Raw genomic sequence first — 26,383 nt, 5'->3', positions numbered from 1 at the left:
ATGTTTTATATCTTTTTCCTTTTGTTTTACACTGGTCGTACGTTTACAGCTTAGAGATAAGATAGGGTAAAAAGATTACGTCACTTCACGTTAAATCGTTTAGTTTTTATGTTGATATCAATGAATTTTTCAAGATGAAGTATGACACTGAGTAGATGCAAAGAGAGGTTAAAAAGAGAGATTCGCCGTCAGTTTGCCAATTTCAAATTTATTAAAAAAATAAAAAGCTTCGAATTTTCCAATTATTGCCTATTTTTATGATAACGGGCTCTACTTACGAACTTTCATCTCGAAAACAAAACAAAAATTGAACAGATTATATTTTTCTATTTCTAGGCAATATACGACATGCTCGGTGCATGCTCGAGCAGCAGACCAGCAGACAGTGCAGAAGATAGAGCGAAAAATATATTTGCAAAAATGGATGAAAATAATGACGGTCAACTTACCGAGGAGGAATTTTTGAAAGGTTGCCTTCAAGACGAAGAGCTTTCAAAAATGCTGGCCCCTTAATTCCCGTGTTTTGTTTCGGGATCGATTATTAATAGTACACTGTTGTCAAAAAACATTCGTAAAATACCAACCGACCGAGCAACAGCGATGAAAGCAATTTCAGATACATCTGTCTTTCATACGAAACGTATTTGTTGTAGAATTATACATACATATACAGATGCACGTATTCGTACGCGCCCGTACACATGCATACACGCACAAATACACGGACACGCGCGTGCGCGCGGATATATTGCAGCATTACAATGGTTAATACGAAAACTTGATAGAACGCCTTTAATTCCCAGAATTGCAATTGGCAAAGAACAATAACTAAAGAATCGTTGTCTTTCTACGTCCTAATTTCGAGTCGAGTTAACGGAATCGAATAATTTCTCGAAAGAAATTCGTCGACGGATTACTTTTTAAGGAATCGAATTTAAGTGCTGTGAACGCGAGAGAAGTCTACCCTTGATCTGAATTTACAACCGGTGATACGAAGGAACTCATACATTGACTACTTGGAAAGTATCCAGCATTAGACATCCAAAAAATACACCCAATTTCTCAACAAAAAAAAACAAAAAAAAAAACAAAAAAAAACACTTAGACTGTGAAGAGGACAACATCGGCAAGCAACGCTTTGCAATCATGACCATTTTAACATTTTATATAGTTGCAATTTCGTTGTTGGATGTAAACACAAAAGAAATATTTCAATGAGATTGCATTGAGGAGTTTAAACTGATGCTTCCGCGGCAAGTACCTTAAGATTGACGTTTAAGGTGAACGTTAATTACTAGACGTAATTTGACAGGATTTTTCAATGTTTCGTGATCGAACGGTTCAGACAGTTGCTCTCCCTTTATAATTTGAACAACGACGACAAAGTGCTAGGACATTTCGTGAGTGATGGTAACACAACGAATTGCAAGAGAGTACTGTCGAATAGGTAGAACAAATTTTCAATCGAGGAATGCAGTTTTATATTGCACGATATACTTCAAATGGTACATTTCACACCCAAAAAGGTATGTCATATTAACTAGTCAATAGTTAACTGATTAACATTTTCATTGAAATTTCTCTCGATCTATCTGTATAGAGTGTCTGGCAATGAAGAAAATATTTTCCAGGGTGATCGTACGTTATAAAATACTATGAAACTTAGAAATAAACAAATTGTATTTATATTTGCCGAATTACTAGGCTTCAAACATTATTTCGTTGGATATTCAAACTTCTATAATCAAGCAATATCGTTTGATTGTGATTGTGTTTCTGTTTTTAATTGCATTTTATTTGACAATATAAGATCATTCCTTCGAATTCTTCCTTTCAATCCTTTTTGTCAAACATTCTATACTTTTCAAAGATTTCACTGATTTGTCTTATACCAGTCTAAATACCGTAGGTACTGAACTTATTTTTTATTCATTCTACTAAAGATACATGCTACGCTATTTAAAATTTTCGTGAGTGTCACTGTGTAATTTCTCATATACGTATTATAGTGAGTGTATAAAATATACGCGCGTCGTCTAAAACTAGAAGATAAATACAAAACATTTAAGTTGGCAATGTATATGCGTGCAATATAACATGTCTACAAAGAATACTTAGTGTTATTGTGTAATATGTATCAAGCACTACGTTCCTTAAAATTAGGGTAGTAATGGAATATATTCGACAGATAAAATCTATAGTTTAAAGGAGATTAAGGAACTTCATGTTGAATAAAAAATATGTCAACGATGTTGTCCCTTTAAATTTACTTGCAATAATTTAAGATGAGGGCATATAGATAATAATACATTAATCAGCTGGTAATAAGGAGATATGTTGTGAAAATTATAAAGTTTGTAACTCGTTAACTTCTTTCTGGTAAGGAAATATGGAAGCAAGGTAACCAGCTCTGAAATTTATACTACAACTGCTTACCAGCACGCATGCAATTTTCTGCTTTTTTTTCATTTCTAGGATCACGCGTAATAAGATAAAAATGCACGAGACGATTTTTCTCGAATCGGCAGCCAATCCGACTCTTACATTCAGTTATTTATTGGCACGAAAATATAAATGATTTATAAATTTTATTTTCAATTTAATTTTTTAATGAATTTACACACGTTGGCCGGGTCCGCAACTGAATCCCATAAAATTACCTTGTGCATTTTTAGCTTAATTCCGCTTATCCTTTTATGCATCCATGTGATTTTTCAGTTTCGTAATAAACTTCGATTTTATGCTTAATGTAGCTCAATGGAAATCAAAAGTATACCCATAAGCAGATTAATAATTTTATACAAAATCTTCCGCTCGACAAAATTAACTGTACAATTTTTTACAAGATTTATTTCTTTTATTTGTAAATGAAATAAGAAAGCAGAAAGCAATTCGAACGAAAAGTATGGCGTTAATGAACTTTATCCATGGTATTTCATTCTTATTTCGATTCCTTATTTTTTTCTTCTTTTTTTTTACATCAGAGTTATCTGTGATTTTTAAAGCCTATAGATCATTCATTACTACTTAGATAGATGAAATAAAAAAATAATTTTTGTTCTTGAAAGAAAGGTTGCCGACACAATACTTGAGATTTTACGAATTTATATAAATCACGGGTAAAATATCGTTTCATTAGGATTTGCTCGGAAGGTTTGTAAGCAGGAAGTAAGTAGGTATCTATGTACTAATATGCAGTTCGTGCAATTGATGTAAACAAAAATCGCTCGCGTTATCCGTATAGTTACATACATATTATGTATTGTATAGTAGATTAAGTACATATCATTGCCTCTTAAACGAAAATCGATCTGACGAAGTTTTCTTCGTGTTTTTACAACTTCGTGCTTCGATCATGCATACTACGATTTCAGTCAATTTTAAACGTGAACAAATTTTGTTCGTTAATACGATATTGGAGAAAAGATGCGACCTCACTCGCGCGCGCGCACACACTCCCAAAATCTTTAAATACGTAATTATACAGAGTGAATATATTATTCATTCACGGTATGATAAAAAAAAGAATGATCTTTATTCATTCGTTGCAATTTATATAATCAGTGACATTCGTTCATTTAAATATATCGGCACAATATTGATTTTTTTTTAAATGTCCTCAAATGGTGGCATTGACCATAAATAAACGTGATTTTGTATCGCATTATTTCATTTTGTTTCATACAAATTATAGTCGACTAATTATATAACTAATTGTTTAAAATGATAAGACAGAAAAAAATGAATAGAAATAGGAAACTATCGTATTATTATTAATTTATAGACATATTACAAGTATATGCATACATGTATGTTGAGATACTTTTCACGTTCTGTGTCCCTATTCGTGATCTTTCGCTTTGTCCCCAATAAATTGAAGGATAATGCGTAACAAAGCATCGCAATTCTCCTTAAATCGAAAGTGCAGCATTGACAATCGAAATAACAAGTTTCTTTATTGAAAGAGTCAATGGATATAGACGAAAAATTTTATAAAGCTTAAGAACAAACCCAAAGTGCATTATATATTACAAACACGTTGTTACATCTCAGTTTCCACCTTTGATTTTTGCAGCGTTCAATAATTAAAAATTAATTGCTCTCATAAAAGAATATATTAATAAAACCATCTAACTCTACGAGTAATCTGTTTTCTTCGTAAAGAAGTTATCTGTATTTTTTCATTTTTTCATGTTTTCTTGTACATACTGACATACGAAATACATTTTATAAGCCCACGTTTTATTAAAAATCTTTGAATCTTGTCAATCGATTTAACGATTTTAATACGTACGAAAGGGCCGTAACTCACCGGATAGTAAAAATATCACATTCAGTACGTACTCACATTTTATCTCCAATAAGTATTTTACTGAATTAATCTTAAATTACAAAAGTTCAGTATATTTAACAATCCCAATAATTTCGTAATATGTGTCAAAGTTATTAAAACGACAATTACTGTTACATCAACGTAATATACGCAGTAACAACTCAATGAACAATGCTTAATCACTTTGATGGAATATTCTACCGTTAATATATACCCCATAGAGGGATATTTTATGAAATCTACTGTGAAAACTATCCGAAAGTATAATCAATTGAAACTACGAATCTTACAAGCTAAACATGAGAAATTCAAATGCAAGCGAAAAATTGAATTACCTACGCTATTTCACAAATCTATACTATTTTATATTTTTCTACGCCATCCATTCTATCCTCCCTATACATTCAATCACACTTCCAACCTATTAAAAGGCACGCTTCTGTCTTTTTTTTTTTACTAATAATTATCACTAGAATGCGGATTTCTATGCATTTGTGGGAAATTTAAAGGTGCAAGAAATGCACAGAATGCGCATGACAGGCAAAAATATATAAAATATTCAAGATACAATATTCTTCCATACAATTATAATATTTCGTAAGGGAAACAAAGCTTAGCTCCCACTCTTTAGTTGTATTCTTAAAAACATGGATTTTCATAAATATCAACAGTCTAATCACTCTTTCTACAACTTTTTGATAAATTATGCATTACAGCTATAAAACAAAACATTATAATTCAAATATACTCTATGTATTGCGCGATAAAGAGATTCGTGACAGTCCTCGAATGACACGGTAGACATTTTTTATTTTCAGGCCTTCTTCGAAAGTTAGGATCACACGGATCCTTTCAGAAGAAATGTGGTTTAGACCAGTTTTGCTTTCAATGTATGAAATATCATTGTTGCTTTTAGGGGTGCGATAAAAGTGTCTTATGTGAAATGATTGCATTCAAAAAGGGACATATTACGATATATAGAACGTATTCCTCTTCTTTTTTAAGTCTTTTAAATATATTTTAGGATAGGCAGCTTCTTTTGTCATATAATCTATTTTTTTACAATATTATTGACGATATTATGACAAAATTTAGCAATGTATTTATGCTTATATCTTTACATTTTGTATAAATACTTTCATGTAATTTATGTATTCTACGAGACTAATCTCCCATATATCTATTAATAAAGATACATTGATACCAATATATGGATATGGGTATGAATATGGATATAGGGATGAATATATGATGATTATTGTAACATGTAAACCCTTACGAAAGTCGAACTCGTTTGTTCGTTGTGCTGCTCGTGTAATAATCCGTAAGCTGTTGAAACATTCAAGCGAGAATTTCAATTCGAATTATACTTTCAAGTAAATGATTAATTTATTTATAGAATAACCAATAAAATCCTGTTGTCATAATAATACACGAAATATATTTCGTGACTTTCAATTGCTTTGTATGTAAAAAAATTTTCAAAACTCTACTCACAAATTTTATATTCTTATTTCAAAAATTCTTCTAATTGAATAAACATTTTAATGATTTTCATTGGATCGAGTTACACGTAATACTTGTTAAAACTTTCCAAACGGTGTAAATGAAATTTTTTAAATTTCATAAAACAAAATAAACTTCGCTTTCACGTTATTATCGTAAATTAATGAATAATTAAAATTAATTCAAAATTCACGATACAATGATTTACATTACACAATTTATTATGATAACATTAATTTCAGAATTTCATTGTATATTTCATTCCGAACGCAATGGTACACGTATCATCAATGATGGTATATGGTTTGAAATTAAATGTAAAAATAGTATGAAGATACAAAAGAAAATATCGTTATTACATTCATGCTTATTTCTTTTATTTATAAAAATTGTTCTTTTTTTTTGAAATTATATTATCACAAACGGATTTATGCAAATTACATTACTCAAAGTAGATCCGTATATTGCTCGAAAATTCGTTTAATTCTCACAGAATTATATTTGCTAAAAACATAATTATATATGTATATATTTGTGACAGAGAGAATATACTGCCGATTATTATTTCTGATTTTACATACTTCGACGTCGTTTCGACAATTTATTTAGTATATAGGCTCTTTAGGACCAGTAGTCTTCGATATATTTGAAGAATATATAGCCTTTGTAGAAATCTAAGATTAATAGATTGTAATAATGAACATAATTTGAACAGATACTTCAAAATATCTTCTCTGCTATTCTTTCTCTACTTCTTCTCATTTGATGCCAATGCTGACGTTGTATAATGCTGCTTCTGCATCTACTTTCCATTTTTATGCTGACTATTAAATATGAACTTGATACTAAAGAAACAATATATATAAACTCTTCTATCATATTATGTAAATGAATTCCTTGTTGTTCCCTCAAAATCTTAAAATTCATACTTCGAATCTTTAAAGCTGTCATTAATTTACCATCAAACTAATGAGTAGATTTCAAAATATAATCATAATAAAATTATTAGTTTAATGTTGTATAAATAAAATTGTTTAGAATCAATGTTTTCGAAATTCACCAGACTATGTAATTAACAACCAAAGGCTTTTAACAACTTAATCTCAATATAAGTTAATTAAGTTAAGAAAAATTCTTTTCTTAGAAAAAAGCAAGATCTGTAAAGAGATTTATTCGATAACTTATTAAATTTTTGTATACTTTGCTGGTGTCCAATCATATTAAATAGAACATTAAATTAAAAATGTAATAAATTATATGTAATAGCGTCATAAAGTATGTGATAGTTATGTGTTACATTTATTTTCCAAGAGCAAGAAAAAGACTAAAAAATAAATAAATATATTTCGGTGGAAAGATTTATGAAATGTATAATAACAAGTAAGAGGTAGTTCAATGTGCAATTGAACGATAATTATATTCGTATCGTTTAGTATAAGGTTATTAAATAAGATTGTAAATTTATTTGAAATCACAATCAACGATTTGACAAAATCTTATGACTGTATATTTTATGGCCTTGTTATCTTATAAATTGAAAGGTTTGAGGTATATGTACTTCTTCCAAAAACCAGCATGTTTACACAGTTTTATTATAGATTATTTTGTAGTCTTTAGATTTTCGAATCTCTGTGTCTCTTCAGAAACGTGTAATTAAAAATTGTATATGCATTCGTTATACTCATTAAATAATGTAAAATGTGTGAAAGGAAACAAGATATATATATATATATATATATTTGCTAACGTAGTAACATTGATTTTGCTGATATTAAAATTCTTATGTAATCTAGTTAATACGCGCCACAGTACTGTATGAATTTTGTACATACAGTATATTTCAAGAAGGGTGCGAAATAACGTCCTTTAAGAAAAGTTTCACCGACTTTTATCTCTAGTTATTTAATATACATATGTATGCGTTCTTTTAACGAGAATCTTGCATAGGGCACAAACATGTTCGATTTTCAAGAACACTGTATACAAGGTCTAAGAAATTCATTAAGTTGGTTTTTTGCCTAATGATTAAAAATCTTAAAATAACATGTTAAAAGGAAGGAAAATAATGATTCAAAATAATTTAAAGAACTATAAAAATGATATATATATATGTTCTTTAGAAATAACCTATTATTTGAATAAACCGAATTTTGCTATTATGTATTTTATTCCAATCATTAAATTACAAATTTAGTATTATGAATTAATGTATGTTACAATTAATGCGTTACATTTACCAAAAAAGTTATGAGACAAAAAGGCAGCTGCTACACTTGTTATGTATGTGCGTGTGTGTATATATATACATATACATACTATATATAACATTTCTTAATGTACATTTAAATTTTTCCATAAGGAAAAAAAATAATTTTTTTTCAAATCTATTTGATCTAATCGTAGATCTTACTATAACAATGTAGCTAAACGCAATTAATTCCGCGATTTTAAAGAAAACTGGGACGGGTCACATATTGTGGAAAATGAAATCTACCATATTTTTGTAACAGTCTATAAAATAGTTTCAAGAATATTTTTATTTTATCGCACATTCATTTCATGCAATAAACTGTTTTATCGTTAACAAATATCATCCAATATAAAATACATGGAAGAAATTTCTGTAAACAGATAATTTTGCAACAAGTACCTGAATTTCAGTATTCGATTTTGGTATTATATCAGACCAATCAACCCATTTTTCTTTGAAATCTCAATAGAAATTCGAAAAGAATGTCTTGCATCTTGTTACATACATAAAAGTTTGTTCTAAATCATATTTGTCATCGCTTCTGCGTACTTTTATAATCTGTTAGAGTCGCCGTATAATCTTTGGATCACAAAATAAGAAAATTCGTAGTTCAAATTACGTATTACGTACGTAATATGTAATTACATATAAGATGCAATTAATAAAATTAATCAAACGATGACCGATGGTTTCTATTCATAACTTACTAAAATAAAGTATTAAAACTATTATTCAGTTCCAGAGCAGCAAGAAATATTCGTGATCCAATGATTAATCGTACTTATAAGATCGGTAGTTCACTTCTAAAACACGCATCTTGAAATTGACATTCATTATGCTGCAAATTAAAGCGTACTATTATATTTATTTTGTGACATTTTAGTAGTATGAATTATTTCTGAGATATGAGTATATCGATTAATTAATTGATATTAATAAACGTGCGTATTTCATGATAACAGGTATATGTAATGCGTCAGTATGAACATTATACGATGGGTCGACATAAAAATAGATAGAGGAGAATGTGTTTTACAAGAATTACTTAACGCCATCCATACATTTGCTTAAAATTATGTAGATTATCGGTGGTAAGAATTTTACAGAACATTGTCAACCGCAACGGATAATATTATGAGTCTAAATATCATTGACATACATTATTAATCATGTCTGATGACCATTTTTGATTCTCGGTTACTTTTAAGTGTTGAGAACCAAATGAGAATAATAGAACTTGCTAGAGACAAAATGATATTAATTTAAAATACGACTCAGTCACATAATTTTTGTCCTTCACAGAGAAAATTTTAAATAACGTACAAATTGTAATCATAGGACTACAAGCTACTCATGGATAATTTATTATTTTATTATTAATCGAGTCTCCCTTTAAATTGAAACTAAATGAATGTCTTTTTTAGATTTTAATTCTTTTTCTTTAAATAATCTAAAATACAATATAAAATATTGTGTATACAAAGAAATGCTTTCAGACTTGAACAGACACCGACATAATTCCAGAAACATGTTTTTTAAATTTTACACCTTTAATTCACGTTCGTAATACACGTGAATGGTCTAATAAGATCTAATATATATGTACTTATTACGTCAGCACGATACTTATTAATATTTCGTTTAAACAATTAAACATAATTTGTTCGTAAATAGTATGCATCGCGAAAAAAAACGAAAAATATCGACATTACTCATCATTACTAATAATATTATAATAATAAATCACAGTATGCTATAAATGTATTATCATTCTTATTGTTGTTGTTGTTGTTATTGTTGTTGTTGTAATCATTGTTGTTGATGTTATTATTACTATCATCATTATTATTGTTGTTGTTGTTAATATTATTGTTATTGTTATTGTTACTATCATCATCATTGTTATTATTATCGTGGTTGTTGTTATTGTTATCATTATCATCATTATTATTGTTATACTATCATCGACGTTCTTTTATCAAAATTGCTGTATCTTCTATATTTCTTTTTATCATTACTAGAGCCACATTAACATTTTGTTTGTTTTGTAACAATGGTGTGGATGTGTATGACTTTATAGGTGCAAATATAATGTTAACAGTTCGGTTTTTGTGGTGTATGGTGGATCTATACTACCGTTCAGAAGTATAAAAGACAAAAATTACTGCGGTTAATTAAAAATCATTTAGCCAGAAATCAGCAGGTGTGCGGGTACTTTTGAACGATAGTGCATAAAGAAGTGCACGTTGCATAGCTGTTTCATCTCGCCGCCTCGTCAAGTCGATAAAGGATTGAAACAATATCAGCGAGTCCATCATCTACTCCGTAGTCATATCTCCTCCTCCTTTCTCCTCTTCCATCTCTCTTTGAATATGATTCATGAATGTACACATGTTTTCTATGGCCAATGAAGAAAACCGCAAAAGCCTGGTTTCCACTGAGATCATGTAATTCGACAATTTTTTAAACAAATAGGTACAAACACTTATGTACTCTTTCTTGTTTACAGGCGTGCCTGGTGGAAACTACCAGCCACGAAGTGCCTGTTTTAAACGGCACCAGTAGAATAGTAGACTAGTTAGTGCTTAATTATCCACTAATTGAATTCTGAGACCCCTCGACGGAATTTTAAAAGGGGACTTCGAATAACCATGGGAAAACAAAACAGCAAACTGAAGCCAGAAGTACTAGAAGACCTCAAGCAAAATACGGAATTCTCAGGTAGATTTTCATCAATTTTGTTCATATATGTATTTCATTTAACATTCAATTCGATAATAAATAATTCGAAATTCAGTTAACTAATATTTTTTTCACTTTAATCCTATCTAACAGCTAAAAACAAACTCAATAAATCTAAAACTTCTAACAAAGAACTATGGGGAGTCGGGATTTAACTTTTTAATTTTTATTTGCACATCTCATCGTCAGGCAGATTCATTCAACGTAATACCAACTCAATGAGAAAATGTATGTCTTTTTAAAGATGCTGAAATCCAAGAATGGTACAAAGGCTTCTTGAAGGATTGTCCGAGTGGGCACCTCAGCGTAGAAGAATTTAAAAAAATATATGGAAATTTCTTCCCGTACGGTGATGCCTCTAAGGTAAATTAAATTATTGATTTATAAAATTTATTGAAAGTATACACGTATTAATTAAATAAAATTAATTCATCTGACAAACGATAAAACTTATAATTTTTACAATCTTTCAAAGTATTAATTACTATCAAGCAATCATCTTAACTAATTTTCAAAATGACTGGTTCCAATTTTCTTCTTCTTTTATTACTAAAATTACTAAAGGCACGACTTTCATTAACATTGATATATGCTTATTTATATACATTGTATCGTAATTATAACTATTTATATACAGTGTATTGTTCTTGTACTGATAAGGAAATTTGAGATTGTTCCATCATATTATTCACAAATATGTTACGCGTAGTTTGCAGAGCATGTATTCAGAACATTCGACGCGAATGGGGATGGAACAATCGACTTTCGAGAATTTCTATGCGCTCTCAGCGTAACATCTCGTGGTAAACTGGAACAGAAATTAAAGTGGGCCTTCAGCATGTACGATCTGGATGGTAATGGTTATATTTCGCGGCAAGAAATGCTGGAAATTGTAACGGTAAGGATGAAACGATTACGAGGAAAGAAAGAGCTCAATTTTGATAATTTTGCGATACTGGGCTATGAAGATCTCAAATATCCGATTAATGTATCCATTATAATGGGAAAACGATTTACCAAACAGTAAAAAACAAGATCACAAATATCTTAATTCATTTTAATGCAATCTAATGTCTAGTTAATAGTGGCTTGAAAAATGGCAAAAGAATATAATAATAATAGATTCTTTTTCTCAGCCTCCAGGCCGTGAAAAGAGACCCGGTTTACAATTAACTCTTAAATTCAAACAAATACTCGTATTTAAATTATATCTAAATACTCATATAAAAATACTGCTCTACTTATCAGGCAATCTATAAAATGGTGGGGTCCGTAATGAAAATGCCGGAAGATGAATCTACGCCAGAAAAAAGAACCGACAAGATATTCCGACAGATGGATAAAAACAAGGATGGCAAATTATCGCTCGACGAGTTCATAGAAGGGGCAAAAAGTGATCCGTCTATCGTGCGACTGTTGCAGTGCGATCCTAGTGCACAAGCTCAGTGAGGCCCTGGGCTATTACGCAAGTATTACTGTGTCATCTATATAACAAGGTCGGGACCCGGTCCGATAATGTCCACTAGAAATAAAGCAAATAGAAAAGTTACGTTCATAAAGAAATATCCTGGATCTGAAGGATTCACTTGGAAATCTATCAAAGCATTATTGTTATAATTTAATTCTCTTTATTTAGAAAGATATTTACTTACAAAAATTAATTAATGATAAACCAGAAGAATTCTATTCCTCTCAGAAATTATTATAGTTAATTTTATTTTCTTATGAATCGTAATAAATGGTATAGAAAACATTTGATAGGTTTTCACGTGATATATCTTTACGTAATTATTTACTAAAAAATATAAGTGGTAGAAATAAGAGACATTTGTAAATTGGACCGGAACCCGAATAAGTCCAGGGCCTCCGGGCCCATGGCGCTTGCGCATACCGCAAGCTAGTCTACAAGACTAGTCCAGTCGCTCCGTCTCGTAAACGGATCGGTTTTAACACAACAAGTTTCATATATTTCGATAGTACTATGCTGCGTAGGGACGAATGACTTGTGAAGCTATCGAGAGATCGTGAGAATTTTGATTCGTAATAATTCTAAACAAACATAGAAATATAGAATATAAAACATGAAATACCACATATTTCTACGTACGTAGACGTTATGTAGACGGACATACTACATATGTTACCTGGATCTTGTGGTTGCTTTTTTTGATAATTCTAACTGTATGTTCCTTTTCGTTTTTGTTATTCGATCACGCTAGTTAGAAAATTATTTAATCTTATATTATTTTTTCTATTTTTTCGATGCTCGTAATCTTACGGAACACTCATAAAAACTGATTTTTACAAAAGCTCGATGTTGTTGAACAATATTTTTTACGATATAATTGCCTTTAAATACTGTTGACCTTCTTTTAACGAGATGATTATATATTAGCTACATATTATGATATATTATTACGTATATTAACGTTATCATATGTTCGCGACCTTCAGTTAAAATTAAACATTATAAATAATGCCCCTCGTCGACGCGTTCTCGAGTAATCGTTTTTAGCACAAGTCCCCGTCATACGCAGCTTAAGGGTAAATTAATCTTTAAATGCGTTACATGATTTTTGTAAGCTATTTGCAAAAGCATATTTTATATTAAAAGATAGTAAACGTTTATAATTTTAGCAAAACGCTTTTGATTTTTCAGTACACGCTGTTGTAAAACTGTTAATTACCGAAAAGACTTATTTACGTGGTATCGTACTATATTAGCAACGAATTTAAGCAATTAATGGTCATCGAAATAACAAAGGTCATTGGAAAAGGGTATAAAGCGAAAAGTCTCTTGTTCAACGAAATATCATGCTTTTAGAATGCATGTGTAATATGAAGTTTTGTTCTTCTTTATAGATACGTAACATTTGCTCAAATGGCCATTATGTTTCATTTTGTTAATAAATAGCAAAAATGTATAATAAAAGACTGTGAAAATATTGGTATGTTAAGGTTAATTGAAATATAATACAATTAAATATTTTTGTAGCTTTAAACACATATTTTTTTCTATTCTAATATTCTACATTAATTTAAATAATTACTTAAAATTTCTGTAAAATTAGATTGTTCCAAGAGCTACACCCCCGTGACCTTTGTTACAATTGCTTTATTAATACACGTTAATTTTGATAGAATAAATTCAGCTAGAAGAATAGAGTAAAATTAATCATCTTCTCGTAAAAGAAGGAAAAAGTGTAAAATATCATTGCCTATTCAAGTAACTGAATTCATGACGATTTTCAGTTGCTTTTGAGCTACTGAAAACCTACCAAGATTTCGAGCCGAATGGAAGATTTGGACAAAAAGAAATGATGGGAAAAGAAGCAAATGACGCAGAAATGACAAAGAAAATAAAATGAAAAATGGGAAGCCGAAAGAATCACGCTCACGCGCATAAACTGTTTTAGAGATTTATTTTTACGAGTGCGTATGTCGCGTGTACGTGTGCGAACATGCTATGTGTGCGACTAAGTATTTTAATGTGCATTTGCGCGTATGCATACGAATAGAGAAGAAGAAGCAGCGAATAGTACAGAGTAGCAAAGAATATGAAAGGAATAATGAGATACAAAACTTTATATAAGGACTACAACAAACCTAGACTTAAAAACAGATGCAAAAAAGAAATAGCGAATAATATAAAATCTCCCATTAGCTATTGTTCAATTAGAATCAATTATTTTATCACACATTACATATATGTATACGCGACATTGTAACTCTGTTCATTTTTTATCAGTGATACGACATAACAATTTACTGATTCTTTAATTATAATATGATCGATTTATAACAGAATTTTCATTAATTGCGCAGAAGAAGATATATATTTGTAAATTTTAATTTACATTTCGACAAATCTTGAAAGATTCATCGTTGTTCTTTATACGTTATTATTTTTCCCGATATATGAAGATATGATAACCGTTATTTTTGTAATTTTTCTGCCCTGCTTGGTATCACTGAAGGAAATGACCAATACACATATGTTATGATTTTACACTTGGTCGTTACACTAGCAGTATTGTTTTACAGAAAAGCAACATATTATAAAGATACAAATATGTACATATATACACCCAACATATATATATATATATTTGTATCAACACATATGTATACCTATTATACTTTCTAAGATGTACATTCTTTCATCTTGTGCTCATTAATAATTAAGGATAAAGACTACATAGTTATATCTTTTATCCACATAGTCACTGTATAAATTAAATAACCTCATTAAAATTAATATATAAGATTCTAAAATAAATCTTGAATTTTTCTCGCTATTCAATAGGACATAAATAGCAACACGAAAGGAAAAAATTAGTAATTATAAAAAAAATGATGACTTTGCCTTCTGAAATATACAAAAAGAAAGAGAAGGGAAAATGAAGAAAATTCTATTTAGATAAAGTAGAATCGATATTTTACATTCAGTACTAGTTGACACACAAAATGTAATTATTGTATCTTAAAACAGGAGAAGCAATAAGCAAGAAAAAAAATAAATAAATCGCGACTAAATTAGCACGATTTTAAAATCGATAATGTCGTGTAATTTTTATAATTTCACAGTCGCCCAGTATTTAACAATTTTCTAACGGTTTTTTTATGAAACAAACACGTAAGATGGATATTAAGTCGTGTCAATTCGTTAAAACACGAGTAGTATTAGTCGGTTAATATAATTCATGAATTGAAAAATAGAAGGAAGAAACATTTTACAATGAATTAAAAGCTATTGAATTGTATGTAATTAAAAAGTTCTCTAAACGTACCGTTGTATATATTAATTCTTTCTTCTCATTACGTATTCTTCCTTTAATTTATTCCAAAAAATTTTGTTTTCTATCTTATACTTTATAACGATTTTAATTTATTGTTAAAATCATTTTCAACTTATATTATTTTATATGTGATTAGATAATATTAAATTTATATAGAAAAATGATTTTTTGTTAATTTATTTTTAACTTAAACGGTAGTTTCATTAATTGCAATGTAGTATTAGCAAAAATTTGAATACAACATTTTGTCTATTCAATATCTATTAAATTGCTTAAATCATTTTTAGAAAATTTTAAAAATGAGCCATTAAATAATCAATTAAATGACATAACAACAGGTATATGCACAAAATAATTTCAACAATGTAAGATGTATGTATTTAAATACGCAAATATCAGGAATGTGACAAGTGTATATAAATATATTTAATTGTATTGTAAACATGAAAGTTTTAAATTGTGACAGATGCAACAAAAGCAATTTATTTGAAATCTACTATTCTTTCCATGATTATTATATATGTATGTATATAAATACATTTTGTTTCTGTCAATAGCACTTATAAAATGTTTTCAAGTATTATACATTCAAACTGAAAAAAATGGAATGATTTGTAATTAAAACACAAAAGTTGATTTATTTGCTGCAAAATTTTCATTCTTATATATTTAATATGTAATCATAGTAGTAAAGAAAAAGTTATAATAACTTCATTTACATTTAAATTTTATAAATTTTCGAAAGATAAAATATTCTTGAAACCTTTAATGGTACAACTATTTCATTAAATTTATTTCTTATGTTGAAATTCTATATTTTATTGCTAATGACATTTTACATAATTAATTTATTAAAATGACAAGTATCAGAATGTATTTTTAAAAAGGAAGAAAGAATAAAACATTAAAAGTATACCTTCTATAAGAAAATGTATGCTTAATGATGAAAGATGAAGGAGGAAAAAATAAAGGAAAAAATAATACTGTGAAATGAATATGAAATATAAGTTCAAAATTCTGCAATTAAGAATGTAAATTTCAACATTCAAGAATTCTCATAAAGTAGTTATATGTACTTCATTTTTTTAGACATTAGATACAATATATATATTAAATAATATAAATTTTGTTCAAATTTATTTAAAAAAAGATATCAGTGATGGCAGAAAAGTTATAGCCATTAAGGGTTCCTTTGATATTCTAAAGAAAACTATATCTTACGAAAGAATATTTGTAAACTTCGTTAAATTTATTGCTAAATATTTACTATACTGCTATACCATGCTGATTTATTATAACCCAAGTCAATTGAAAAATCACATGTTACATACTATTGTTCAAATATATGTTATATATTGTTATCGAAAATAACATTTTTATGAATTTCTATGCTGGAATAAGGATTGCAACTAGTAAAATAATATTGAAATAGCATTTACTGCTCGTGTTTGTCGTGATATTTCTTCCTAAACTATATAATTTCTTTCTAAAGATAAGATGTATAAAATTCGAATCCAATTACTGAGTGATGATTTTAACTCCTTCCAATAACACTTCATGATTTAATCGTTAAGAAAAAATAAAATTTATGCCAGAACTATATAGTAACCTTAACACTTTTTCTCTCTATCTCTTAGCATGAAAAGAAATACCTAACACTTTTCTTTCTGTGGGTTTAATAAATATCAACATTTGTTGCATATTAAAATTTATCTATACTATATTATGATTTTTGCCTAATATTTTAATATTCCTAATAAATTAGAGATTGTTCTTTAGAATGTCAACAGTATAACAGATTACTAATATTTCTTGTACCAGAACCTATCACAGAAACTTTAATAATACTTCTAACATAGTTGGTCTTATTAATAACTCATGCCTTGAAAATTTTCTGCACTTATAAAAGTCTTCTGATACCCATCTTAATAATGATTACAATGGAGTCGTATAGTTTCACAATTAAATAATATTATACATGCGATATATACATTATCCAAGGCAGTATTGTTTTAATTCATAAAAATCTCATTCTTTTCTTTGTTACTATATCGTCATTATTCTTTATATAACAAATTATTTATGCCCATATTTGAGTAAAATAATTCTGTACTCACAAAAGTGATATTTTTATAGCAAAAGATAAGAATACCTACTGTGTGTGTTTAATAAAGAATATAAAACAATAAGTGTGTTAATATGTAAGGAAATATGAAAATTTAAAAATAATCATATAAATAATTTTTTAAGTCATTTATTGTTGCACAAGTATTTGTTCCATTCATAAATGGATAATAATTAAAATTCATAAACAAACTATACGGCTCAAATTTTAACAAACAAAGAAGGTAATAAATGAAATCCTTCAAGTACACACCAAAGATTGTAATCCTCTACCGGTGTTTCTCTCATACATTAAAAATAGATGTTCTCCTATTGATATTAATATTGTATCTTTCTTCTTTTACCAATTACTTGTTCATGGTAACTCTGTAATCTTTTGTAATTCTTGATGTCTTCAAAAGTTGAGTATTTTTAAAATCTTTCATCTGTTTCTCTTATGTAGAATTTCACTTGATTGTCTATGGCTCAATATTTTTTATCACTAGGAATTATTAACAGATTTCGTTTAAGTCTATATATTTATTGGTGCTGAGTGTGTATGTGAAGTACAAAATGTATATTATTAATTTTATGTTCATCATTATTACTAAAATCGTTTTGTCAAACTTTTGCTTAACCACTTCTGTGTCAATATCTTTTTAAAGAAATCTATGTAAACCATTGATTATTAAATACAAGCAAAAATTTATTTTAAAAAGTGTCATGTTAAAAGTAATAAAATAATTAATAATTCCTGATCAGATACTGAAATGGCTCATGCAAAAGTAAAATATTACAATTTTATATTGTGGTATCCCCAATTATAACAAATAATTAATTAGTTAATTCAGTATATAGTTAATTTACAATCTGTGTAACAGTATAATATAAGATACTAATATTGTACAAAGCAAAAGAATTAAAAATCAAAGCACAATTCATCATTTTATTGTTATATTGAGACTAGAACACCGGTAAAATATTTGCGTACAATATTGGTTGTAAGACATGAAATATTAATTTGCTTTATGCCTTAGACATATTTACTATAAATTAAAATAATAGTTTATCATAAGTAATGGTTATTAATAGTGATTTATTATTATATATAAGGATAAAATAATTTGTGTATCAATTAATTATTACATTAAAGTGTTGATATTATACTCGTTCAACCTGAGTTTTAATATATCCTAAAACATTTCCAAGTCACATTTCGTGACGTTTTTCCATTTTTATAAAATGTATTTTTAAAATGTCATTATATTATATACAGTCATAAAATGAACAAAATTTATTATGTAAATTATAAAATTGTACATTTTTATTTTATACAGGAGCATAATTTACTATTTAATAATATTAAAAGAAAAATATTCCAGAACTTGAAGTCACTGCATCATATATAAAGGTATTATGAACTGGTTTATATTGATTTGTAACAAATTTTATAACTTCTTGAGCTGCAAGGCCACCTAAAAATGCTGATACTGAATGCAACTCCGCTCCGCCAAATCGACAAAATTCATGAACATAATCATCTTTTACCAATGGTCCACATCCCCATTCATTCAGTAACTTTGTTATGCATGCCTAAACAAAAAGGACAATTATATAATAATATTCATATTTTTTCCTATTAAAATAATTATTTTATATGAAACATACCTTAAGCTTAACTATATCAGGTTCTACTTGATCATCAAATTCTCCAGGATATGAATTATATTCTGTTTGAAATTTTTCAACTCCCCTAAGAACAACATAATAAATCATCATACTCTCGGGATTTTCTAAACATTGCACTGAAAAGAGTAGAAAATTATTAATTACTAAATTATGTCACTCACAGGATGTTTAATATTTTTAAAACTGTACAATTATTTTTAATCATTCTGCTTCCAAATTTTATAAGTTGTTATATAGTACCTATATTGCTTGCATCAAAAATTTTAGAATCATATTCATCTGCGATACATGTTCCCCTTTGGACGTGTATGTTCAAAGCATGTCTGCAGAACAACTTGACATCCCTTTCAGAAATGGAATCTGAAGATTTTCCTAATTGTCGTAACAATTGCAATGTACGTCGCCATACTGCTTCTGCATCAACTATCGCTTGTTTGTGATATCTATAATAAACAAATTTATCTAAATATACTAGAAAAACGATATCTTTATAATAAATGTCTTATAATAAAGAATCTCACATTTGCTGAAATGTTATATATTTTTCCGTATCTGCTGTCATATCTGGCAAAGTACCTTTTAATGGTAGTAATCCACCTCCCTCATTTTCAACAAAATCTTTTATTGCTTTAGCTATAATCCAAAATGAACTACTCTAAAAGTATATTAAATTAGTTTAAAGTAATATTATTCACTTGTATGATAATACTTTTTTGTTATACCTTAGCTGTTAAATTGATGCATTTATCATCATTAAGAATATTCATTACATTCTCAGGGATCTCAGTACATCCTATACATGTATTAACAGCTTTAATAGCTTCTTCAAAATTTTCTTCACTATTTGCAGTATCATTCTCATCTCTTCTCATTCCTTCTTTTATCATTTCTTTTAATTGACTTTTTTCTTTGTAAGTTTTTGGTAATTCCCCATTATTTAGAATCCAATTTTCTAAAAATTTGTACAATATAACTAAGTATGGTATATGAGAGTGATCTTTAAAACTCAGTTCATCTAAATTTATGGAATCAAGATGCTTCTTTAATGTCTCAAATGGTTTATCTAAACGCAAATCTGGAGTTTCATTGTCTGGATGTGTTTCTATGACTGTATGTTCCTTTATTTGAATCCTCATATATGCAATAAATCCTATACTTCTACACACTATTAAAGGTATGTTTAATTCCCAAAGCCTTTGTGACAGTAGAATTAAAGATCTGAAAATTTTTTCTTTTAAAATATATAATTTAAAATAAGTCAAGTCCCTGCAATAATTTATTATTTATAATGATTCTTACTTTTCAACTAATGAAGTAGCTACAACAACAGTAAAATTGTTGAAAAAGTCAGGACTGTTGCATAAAATTTCTTCAGGTTCCTCATCTATATAATCACCTCTAACATCAGAATTTAATTCTAACAACATTTGTGTTGCAACCTGTGCTCTTGATTTCCCAATACAGTCTGCTTCTAGAAAGAAACTATTTAAAAATACACATTAAATAAATTTAAAATATTTTGATACAACTCTTTTATGTATAATTATTAACATCTCTGCATACATACTTTGCCCCAATATCTTCATTAGTAACCTTTTTTCCATCTACGATTGTAAATGCTCCAATGCCTGGTAAGACTAAGGATTTTAAAATTTCCGTACCAAGGCCTGTAGCATTTATGACACAAACATGTGCACTTTCTAACGCAGTTTGACCATGATCACCCCATAACCTATATGTTGATATTATTAATATATTAATATTATAACTAAATTAATTAACTTATTACAAAATTTAATTATTCGTCAGGCTGATTAAAGAAAATTATTTTATTATAAATATACAATTACTTCCAATTACCTTTCTGATCCTGAAATAGGATAGGTTTTATATATCTATAATATATAAAATATATACCTTAATGTATATGTATAAAATCTATACCTTAATTGTCTATCATATTTTCTGTTTCTTTCAGATTGTTCTGGTGATTTCGGTGCTGGTGATGCCATAAGGATAGACTAATAAAAACGAAATAATAACACAACACTTTAGTTCAGATGGATTACACTTCTGATCAAACTATCAAACTGACATACACAAAACAACCATAAGCGCAAATTTACTTATAAACTTTCACAAATCGTCATGAATAAAGTAGTTTCATAGATAGAACATCATAAGAAAAAAAAGTAACCCTTTACAACCTGAAAAGTTCAGTTTTAAATTTTATTGTACGATTTATTGAAATAAATAGTAATTAACCTCCACACATATATTATTACAGTTGTAATACTGAGTTATTGCAGATAAAATAATCATATATATCACATTGATTAAATTGATGTATATGTATGTGTTTGGTACATATAATTTATACTCCTGACAAATATAAACAATATTGTATGTAACTTATATTTTGTCGTAAACCTCATTTATTATGTTGCGGGTTGATCGTACATCGTACACCATGCTTTTGAATAAAAAGTTTAAAGTTATTTTTATTGCACTATGAAAATTTTCATTTTTTTACAGAAATGGTAGGTAATTAAAATATTGAAATGCAATCAAAAACATATCTTCAATTAACTTTGGCAATAATTAAACCACATGTTGTTAAATCTCCTTTTGTGCTTCAGGTAAGAGGATATAACTTAAATTTAATGCAAATTTGAGACATATATACAAATGTATACTTTTAAATGGCAGCAAAATAGGGTTGGTGGAACAGTTGATTTCCATTTCTGAATAAGATTATGGTAATATTTAAATATTATTATAATTTCAGAAAATTCGAGATTCAATAATTGACAATAACTTAAAAGTTGTCAGATCACGTAGGACAATAATTACTCAAAAAGAAGCAGTGTTATTTTATGAAGAACACAAAGAAAAGTTCTTTTACAATCGTCTTCTGACATTTATGTGTAGTGGCCCATCAGATATTTATATTTTAACAGATCACAATGCTATTGCTAAGTGGAGACAATTAATGGGTCCTACAAAAGTTTATCAGGCACAATATACTGCCCGTGATACAATTCGAGGAATGTATGGTCTATCAGATACAAGAAATGCAACGCATGGTTCTGGTATACTCTTCATTTTATAAATACCCATCTATGTTATTTGTGTATAATATAAAAAAGTGTTCTTTTAGATTCAGTTGCATCTGCAGAGAGAGAAATAAGAATATTCTATAGTGATTTTAATTTTAAGAAATGGTACGAACATGATGAAAAATATTATAATTTAGGCCAAATTCATTTTGATCCAGTAGCTTTTGTACATACTATTAACACGAGTTTCCCTAATAAAGAACAAGTTACAAAGTAAATATTGTAAATAAAGTATTACTAAATATTTAATAATACAGAATTTTACAAAAGTTGTGTATATTATATACAGTTATTAAATATAAATATACATACATATATATGTATATCTATGTAGATGATGTATAATAATTCAGCACCTGACAAAGAAATACCTTCAATATTTAGGAACAATAAAATAAGTTGATATAAATGTATATTTTGTAATCTTATTTTGGTTTACTCTTTACTTGAGATTTAATAGAAGTACCCTTTATTTTTATACGAACTTATCAAGGATTAATCTTAATTTTCTCATATTACCTTTTTATATTTAATTATGTATTATCATTAATAAATAACATTTGAAGTTATGAGACATTAAACTTAGTTTCTAAATATACAAATAAAATCGATATACTTTCTTTTTAGGGATATTGATCAAAAGGTTTCTTCTTGTTCTTTGGTTAAATATGTAGTTAGTTGAATAATCAAGTATACGAGTATTTCAATTGAAAAAAGAAAACTGTTATATGTATATGAACTTATTTCATCACTTTCGAGTGCTGCTAAAAAGCATTTCTTAACTATCTTTTTAATTCTTTATGAAACTTCATCAGTTTTTGAGAGAAGCTTTTAGGATATTAATGTTTGATTTGATGAACTTTACGAATTGGTAAAGCTCCATTGAAAAATAAGGGAAAATAATTCCTGTTTCTTATACATTAAATTATATAACTGTATATAAAAAATAATAATTTAAGCATTCATTTTTACATAAACTTTTGGTCTTGAGAAAACTTTTATCCCTTCTTCTAATTTGTTCAGTTGTTTCTCTATTTCAATTTTTCGTCGCTGCGCCCTAAGGGTATCCACTTTTATAGGCATCATATTTAATTCAGTTACATAATCTTGGTAATCTAGAATAGTAATATTAATTTAAATAAACCACGATTTTACTTTTAAAAAACTTAATTTTTAAATCACGTACTCTTTTTTAACATTTGCAATGTCTCCTTACGCTCATTATCAGGTAATGGAACATGTCCATTTGGACAGTTAGGATCCAATTCTTCTACTTTAGCTCTCTGTACCCTTTCTTGAATTTCCTTTCTGTTCTTAATATATCTAATCAAATGGTTTTTCAACAAAAAAGTTTTAGTCAGAAGATTTAAAATATAAGAAATAAAATTAAAAATGGTATGTACAAATTATAGATCACTGATATAATAATTGTTATTTGTAGTAAAAAATATAAGAAAAAAATCAAATCAATGAATAATAATAAATATATGTATAATACATATTTACATACTTTGGAACTACACCCATGCGATAATTTGTAGGAAGATTGTTATTATTACTATTATTATTGATGTTGTTATTCATTTGGGTTGCTATCTTGTTAATTGCAGTGGTATGTTCTTTGTTTAATTTAATAAAATTTACTTCTTCTTTAGATAATACAAATTTGGAACTTTTTGTATCATTTTTAGCTTGTGTATTTTTTTCAACAACTCGAATATCTCCTTGATCTAAAGGTGAATTTGTTATACTTCTTGAAGATACATTAATTTCTTCATTTGTATTATCTTTATTTATTGATTCATAACGATTTAAATATTTTTTTGAAGGGTACCTACACAGAGAAATTATTATTAGCAAACTTTAGACTACTATAATAACAATAATAATGATAATGACCTGTACACAAAAATAGAAAATAAAATAACTCTGAATAAAATATACAAATATACGTACTTAACTATTCCTTCAGAAAATAGATCATCAATTTCCTGTGTGTCCAATGTCTGAATACCTTGATTTCTAACTTTAATTTGAACCTTTATATCATTGTCAGTATCTCCGATTGATTTATATGAGAAATTAGGATTTGATGAAATATTCTCATGTAATTTCTGCGTACATTTATGTAATCCTTTATTTTCCTTTTTTCTTTCTTTAATTAACAAATTATTACTTGTTGAATGTATTGTCTTTTTCATAAAAATATTATCTTTGTCTAATGTTGAGGCACTTATTTTCTTACATAATTCTTGATGCTGATCTAATTTACTATTTACACTTGTATTCGCATTATCATGTTTTTTTGTTTGAAGATTTGTATTAACTTTTGGTAAAACATTATTATTTTGATTATTACTATAATTATTATTATTAATTGTTCTACGGTTGGATATTTGTGATTTTTGTACATCTTTTGTTCCTTTATTAATATGTAAGTGATCTATACGACGAAGATTTTTGACATTTTCATGTATGAAATTTTTTCCTTTTACTGATTCTAAAAAAGAAAATATTAATTACTAAATAATTTGCAATAAAAATGTAGATAACAATCATTACAAATACTAGTAAATATAAAGTTACTATTTTAATATTAATAAATAATTTTGTAAAAGACATACTTGAATCAGGAAAAATGCCTTTTAGCGTTGTCATGTCCAATTGTTATTTAATAACACTGCCTAAAAGTGATATTTTTTCTTTCTTCGTTAATCCATAAAATAAACAATTACGATTGTAATATTTCTAACTGAATAATTTTTAATGCATAATTTCCTTTACTATTAGCGTTACTAAATAAACAATGTTGTTTATAACTCGAAATATACAATATATAAAAATGATTAGAAAAACAGTATAGCCAACACAATTATTAAATTTATTCTGCTGGGAATTTGTATATAAGGTATTGAAAATCATTTTTGTATCCATTTTATGAAAATATACAAAATAATTCTTAGAAGAAAGCCTAATTGTGATCATTTTAAATGAACAAAAAAGAAATTGTATAAAAATGATGTTTACCTAATTAATGAGATTATTATTCAGTAATATAATTTTATTAAAACGGATCAGAACATTCAAAAAGCACATTTGCTTTTTTTTGATGAGATTACACAATGCTTTTACACGAATTGATTTCTTAAATAATTTTGTCATAATTATAACATATGTATTTATAATATGATACACACTGCAATCATTTTTTATAGGCTATCCAACGTGTTGAGTTGATTGAAGTAAATAAAACCACGTGATCAGGATCCAGATAAAACAGGATTGTTTCACAATCTTGAGATATTATAAAATAGAAATACTCCGAAATAGCTTTTGAAGAATGTCTTCCTTCGATGAAAACTACAACTTTGCATACTGAAGGAAAATATAAACTAGAAAATAGGAAATATAAAATTACATTCTAGAATGTTAAATTTCTAAGTAGAGGAACCGGACATATTCGTCAAACTAATTTCAGAAAATATATCTCTTAACCTTTAACCAAATATATCAAATTAGGAAGCATAGATAAATCTTTTCTACACTAACGAATACAAATCTGTTCTTGAAAATCATAATTTGTTAGTAACTATAGACTAGCCCACGATCGTTGCATATGACTGCATCGGCCAATAACTAGAGCTTCATATACCTTGTGACCAATATCTTTTCCCCTAATAATTTAATTCATTAAATTGACTACAATACATTTGCTGCATCTTTAAATAAATTTTGATGGAATAAAATCTTGTATATATATTATATTCAAGTTAAATGTATTATTGTATATAATAAAAAAAATATTAGTGGAAGATATATTATTCAGATCACTTTTTATTAT

At 27.7% G+C, this 26,383-nt stretch overlaps 5 protein-coding genes across 17 annotated transcripts in view; 3 read left to right on the top strand and 2 right to left on the bottom strand.

Moving 5' to 3' along the window:
• The window catches only part of LOC100650548 (neuronal calcium sensor 2), a 71,755-nt gene extending 60,970 nt beyond the window's left edge, over positions 1–10,785 (top strand). For 6 of the 7 annotated variants that reach the window (XM_012319212.2, XM_048404504.1, XM_003402823.3 and 3 more), the window contains one exon: positions 337–9,768. In XM_012319212.2, the coding sequence (XP_012174602.1) occupies positions 337–513 (177 nt within the window). In that variant the 3' untranslated portion in view covers positions 514–9,768. Of the gene's footprint in view, positions 1–336; positions 9,769–10,599 lie in introns of those variants that run through there. The other variant, XR_007223490.1, reaches the window with a different exon arrangement.
• Positions 10,669–18,909, top strand: LOC100650670 (neurocalcin homolog). Its single transcript, XM_003402824.4, has 4 exons — positions 10,669–10,811; positions 11,077–11,195; positions 11,542–11,730; positions 12,081–18,909. The coding sequence occupies exons 1-4, from the start codon at positions 10,742–10,744 to the stop codon at positions 12,279–12,281; spliced, it is 579 nt and encodes a 192-aa protein (XP_003402872.1). The 5' UTR covers positions 10,669–10,741; the 3' UTR covers positions 12,282–18,909.
• Positions 18,910–19,013: 104 nt separating this feature from the next.
• On the bottom strand, positions 19,014–21,630 carry LOC100651108 (NEDD8-activating enzyme E1 regulatory subunit). Of its 3 annotated transcripts, XM_020867956.2 has the most exons (9): positions 21,523–21,630; positions 21,368–21,444; positions 20,991–21,155; positions 20,723–20,905; positions 20,146–20,641; positions 19,945–20,078; positions 19,664–19,866; positions 19,403–19,539; positions 19,014–19,327 (listed from the first exon to the last, which is right to left on the bottom strand). In XM_020867956.2, the coding sequence occupies exons 2-9, from the start codon at positions 21,433–21,435 to the stop codon at positions 19,097–19,099; spliced, it is 1,617 nt and encodes a 538-aa protein (XP_020723615.1). In that variant the 5' UTR covers positions 21,436–21,444; positions 21,523–21,630; the 3' UTR covers positions 19,014–19,096. The 3 variants fall into 3 exon arrangements, with proteins under 3 accessions (XP_020723615.1, XP_020723614.2, XP_048260456.1); XM_020867955.2 differs by lacking the exon at positions 21,523–21,630 and having other exon boundaries at positions 21,368–21,510; XM_048404499.1 differs by lacking the exons at positions 21,368–21,444; positions 21,523–21,630 and having other exon boundaries at positions 20,723–20,894; positions 20,991–21,132.
• A 191-nt stretch (positions 21,631–21,821) lies between these two features.
• LOC100651352 (nucleoside diphosphate kinase 6) lies at positions 21,822–22,955 on the top strand. Of its 3 annotated transcripts, XM_012319216.3 has the most exons (4): positions 21,824–21,963; positions 22,063–22,141; positions 22,212–22,515; positions 22,584–22,955. In XM_012319216.3, the coding sequence occupies exons 2-4, from the start codon at positions 22,112–22,114 to the stop codon at positions 22,757–22,759; spliced, it is 510 nt and encodes a 169-aa protein (XP_012174606.1). In that variant the 5' UTR covers positions 21,824–21,963; positions 22,063–22,111; the 3' UTR covers positions 22,760–22,955. The 3 variants fall into 3 exon arrangements, with proteins under 3 accessions (XP_012174607.1, XP_012174606.1, XP_003402876.1); XM_012319217.3 differs by lacking the exon at positions 22,063–22,141 and having other exon boundaries at positions 21,822–21,963; XM_003402828.4 differs by lacking the exon at positions 22,063–22,141 and having other exon boundaries at positions 21,921–22,062.
• On the bottom strand, positions 22,657–26,163 carry LOC100651230 (probable serine/threonine-protein kinase DDB_G0282963). 3 transcript variants are annotated; one of them, XM_048404500.1, is made up of 7 exons: positions 26,038–26,163; positions 25,570–25,934; positions 25,167–25,226; positions 24,499–25,042; positions 24,053–24,376; positions 23,729–23,865; positions 22,657–23,657 (listed from the first exon to the last, which is right to left on the bottom strand). In XM_048404500.1, the coding sequence occupies exons 3-7, from the start codon at positions 25,198–25,200 to the stop codon at positions 23,497–23,499; spliced, it is 1,200 nt and encodes a 399-aa protein (XP_048260457.1). In that variant the 5' UTR covers positions 25,201–25,226; positions 25,570–25,934; positions 26,038–26,163; the 3' UTR covers positions 22,657–23,496. The 3 variants fall into 3 exon arrangements, with proteins under 3 accessions (XP_048260457.1, XP_048260458.1, XP_048260460.1); XM_048404501.1 differs by having other exon boundaries at positions 25,167–25,248; positions 25,570–26,144; XM_048404503.1 differs by having other exon boundaries at positions 25,740–26,144.
• Between the last annotated feature and the right edge of the window lie 220 nt (positions 26,164–26,383).

This window comes from Bombus terrestris, chromosome 3, assembly GCF_910591885.1.
Source record: "Bombus terrestris chromosome 3, iyBomTerr1.2, whole genome shotgun sequence".
Lineage (NCBI taxonomy): Eukaryota > Metazoa > Arthropoda > Insecta > Hymenoptera > Apidae > Bombus > Bombus terrestris.
The sequence above is the reverse complement of the archived record's forward strand: the minus strand, read 5'-3'. Positions and strand labels throughout refer to the sequence as shown.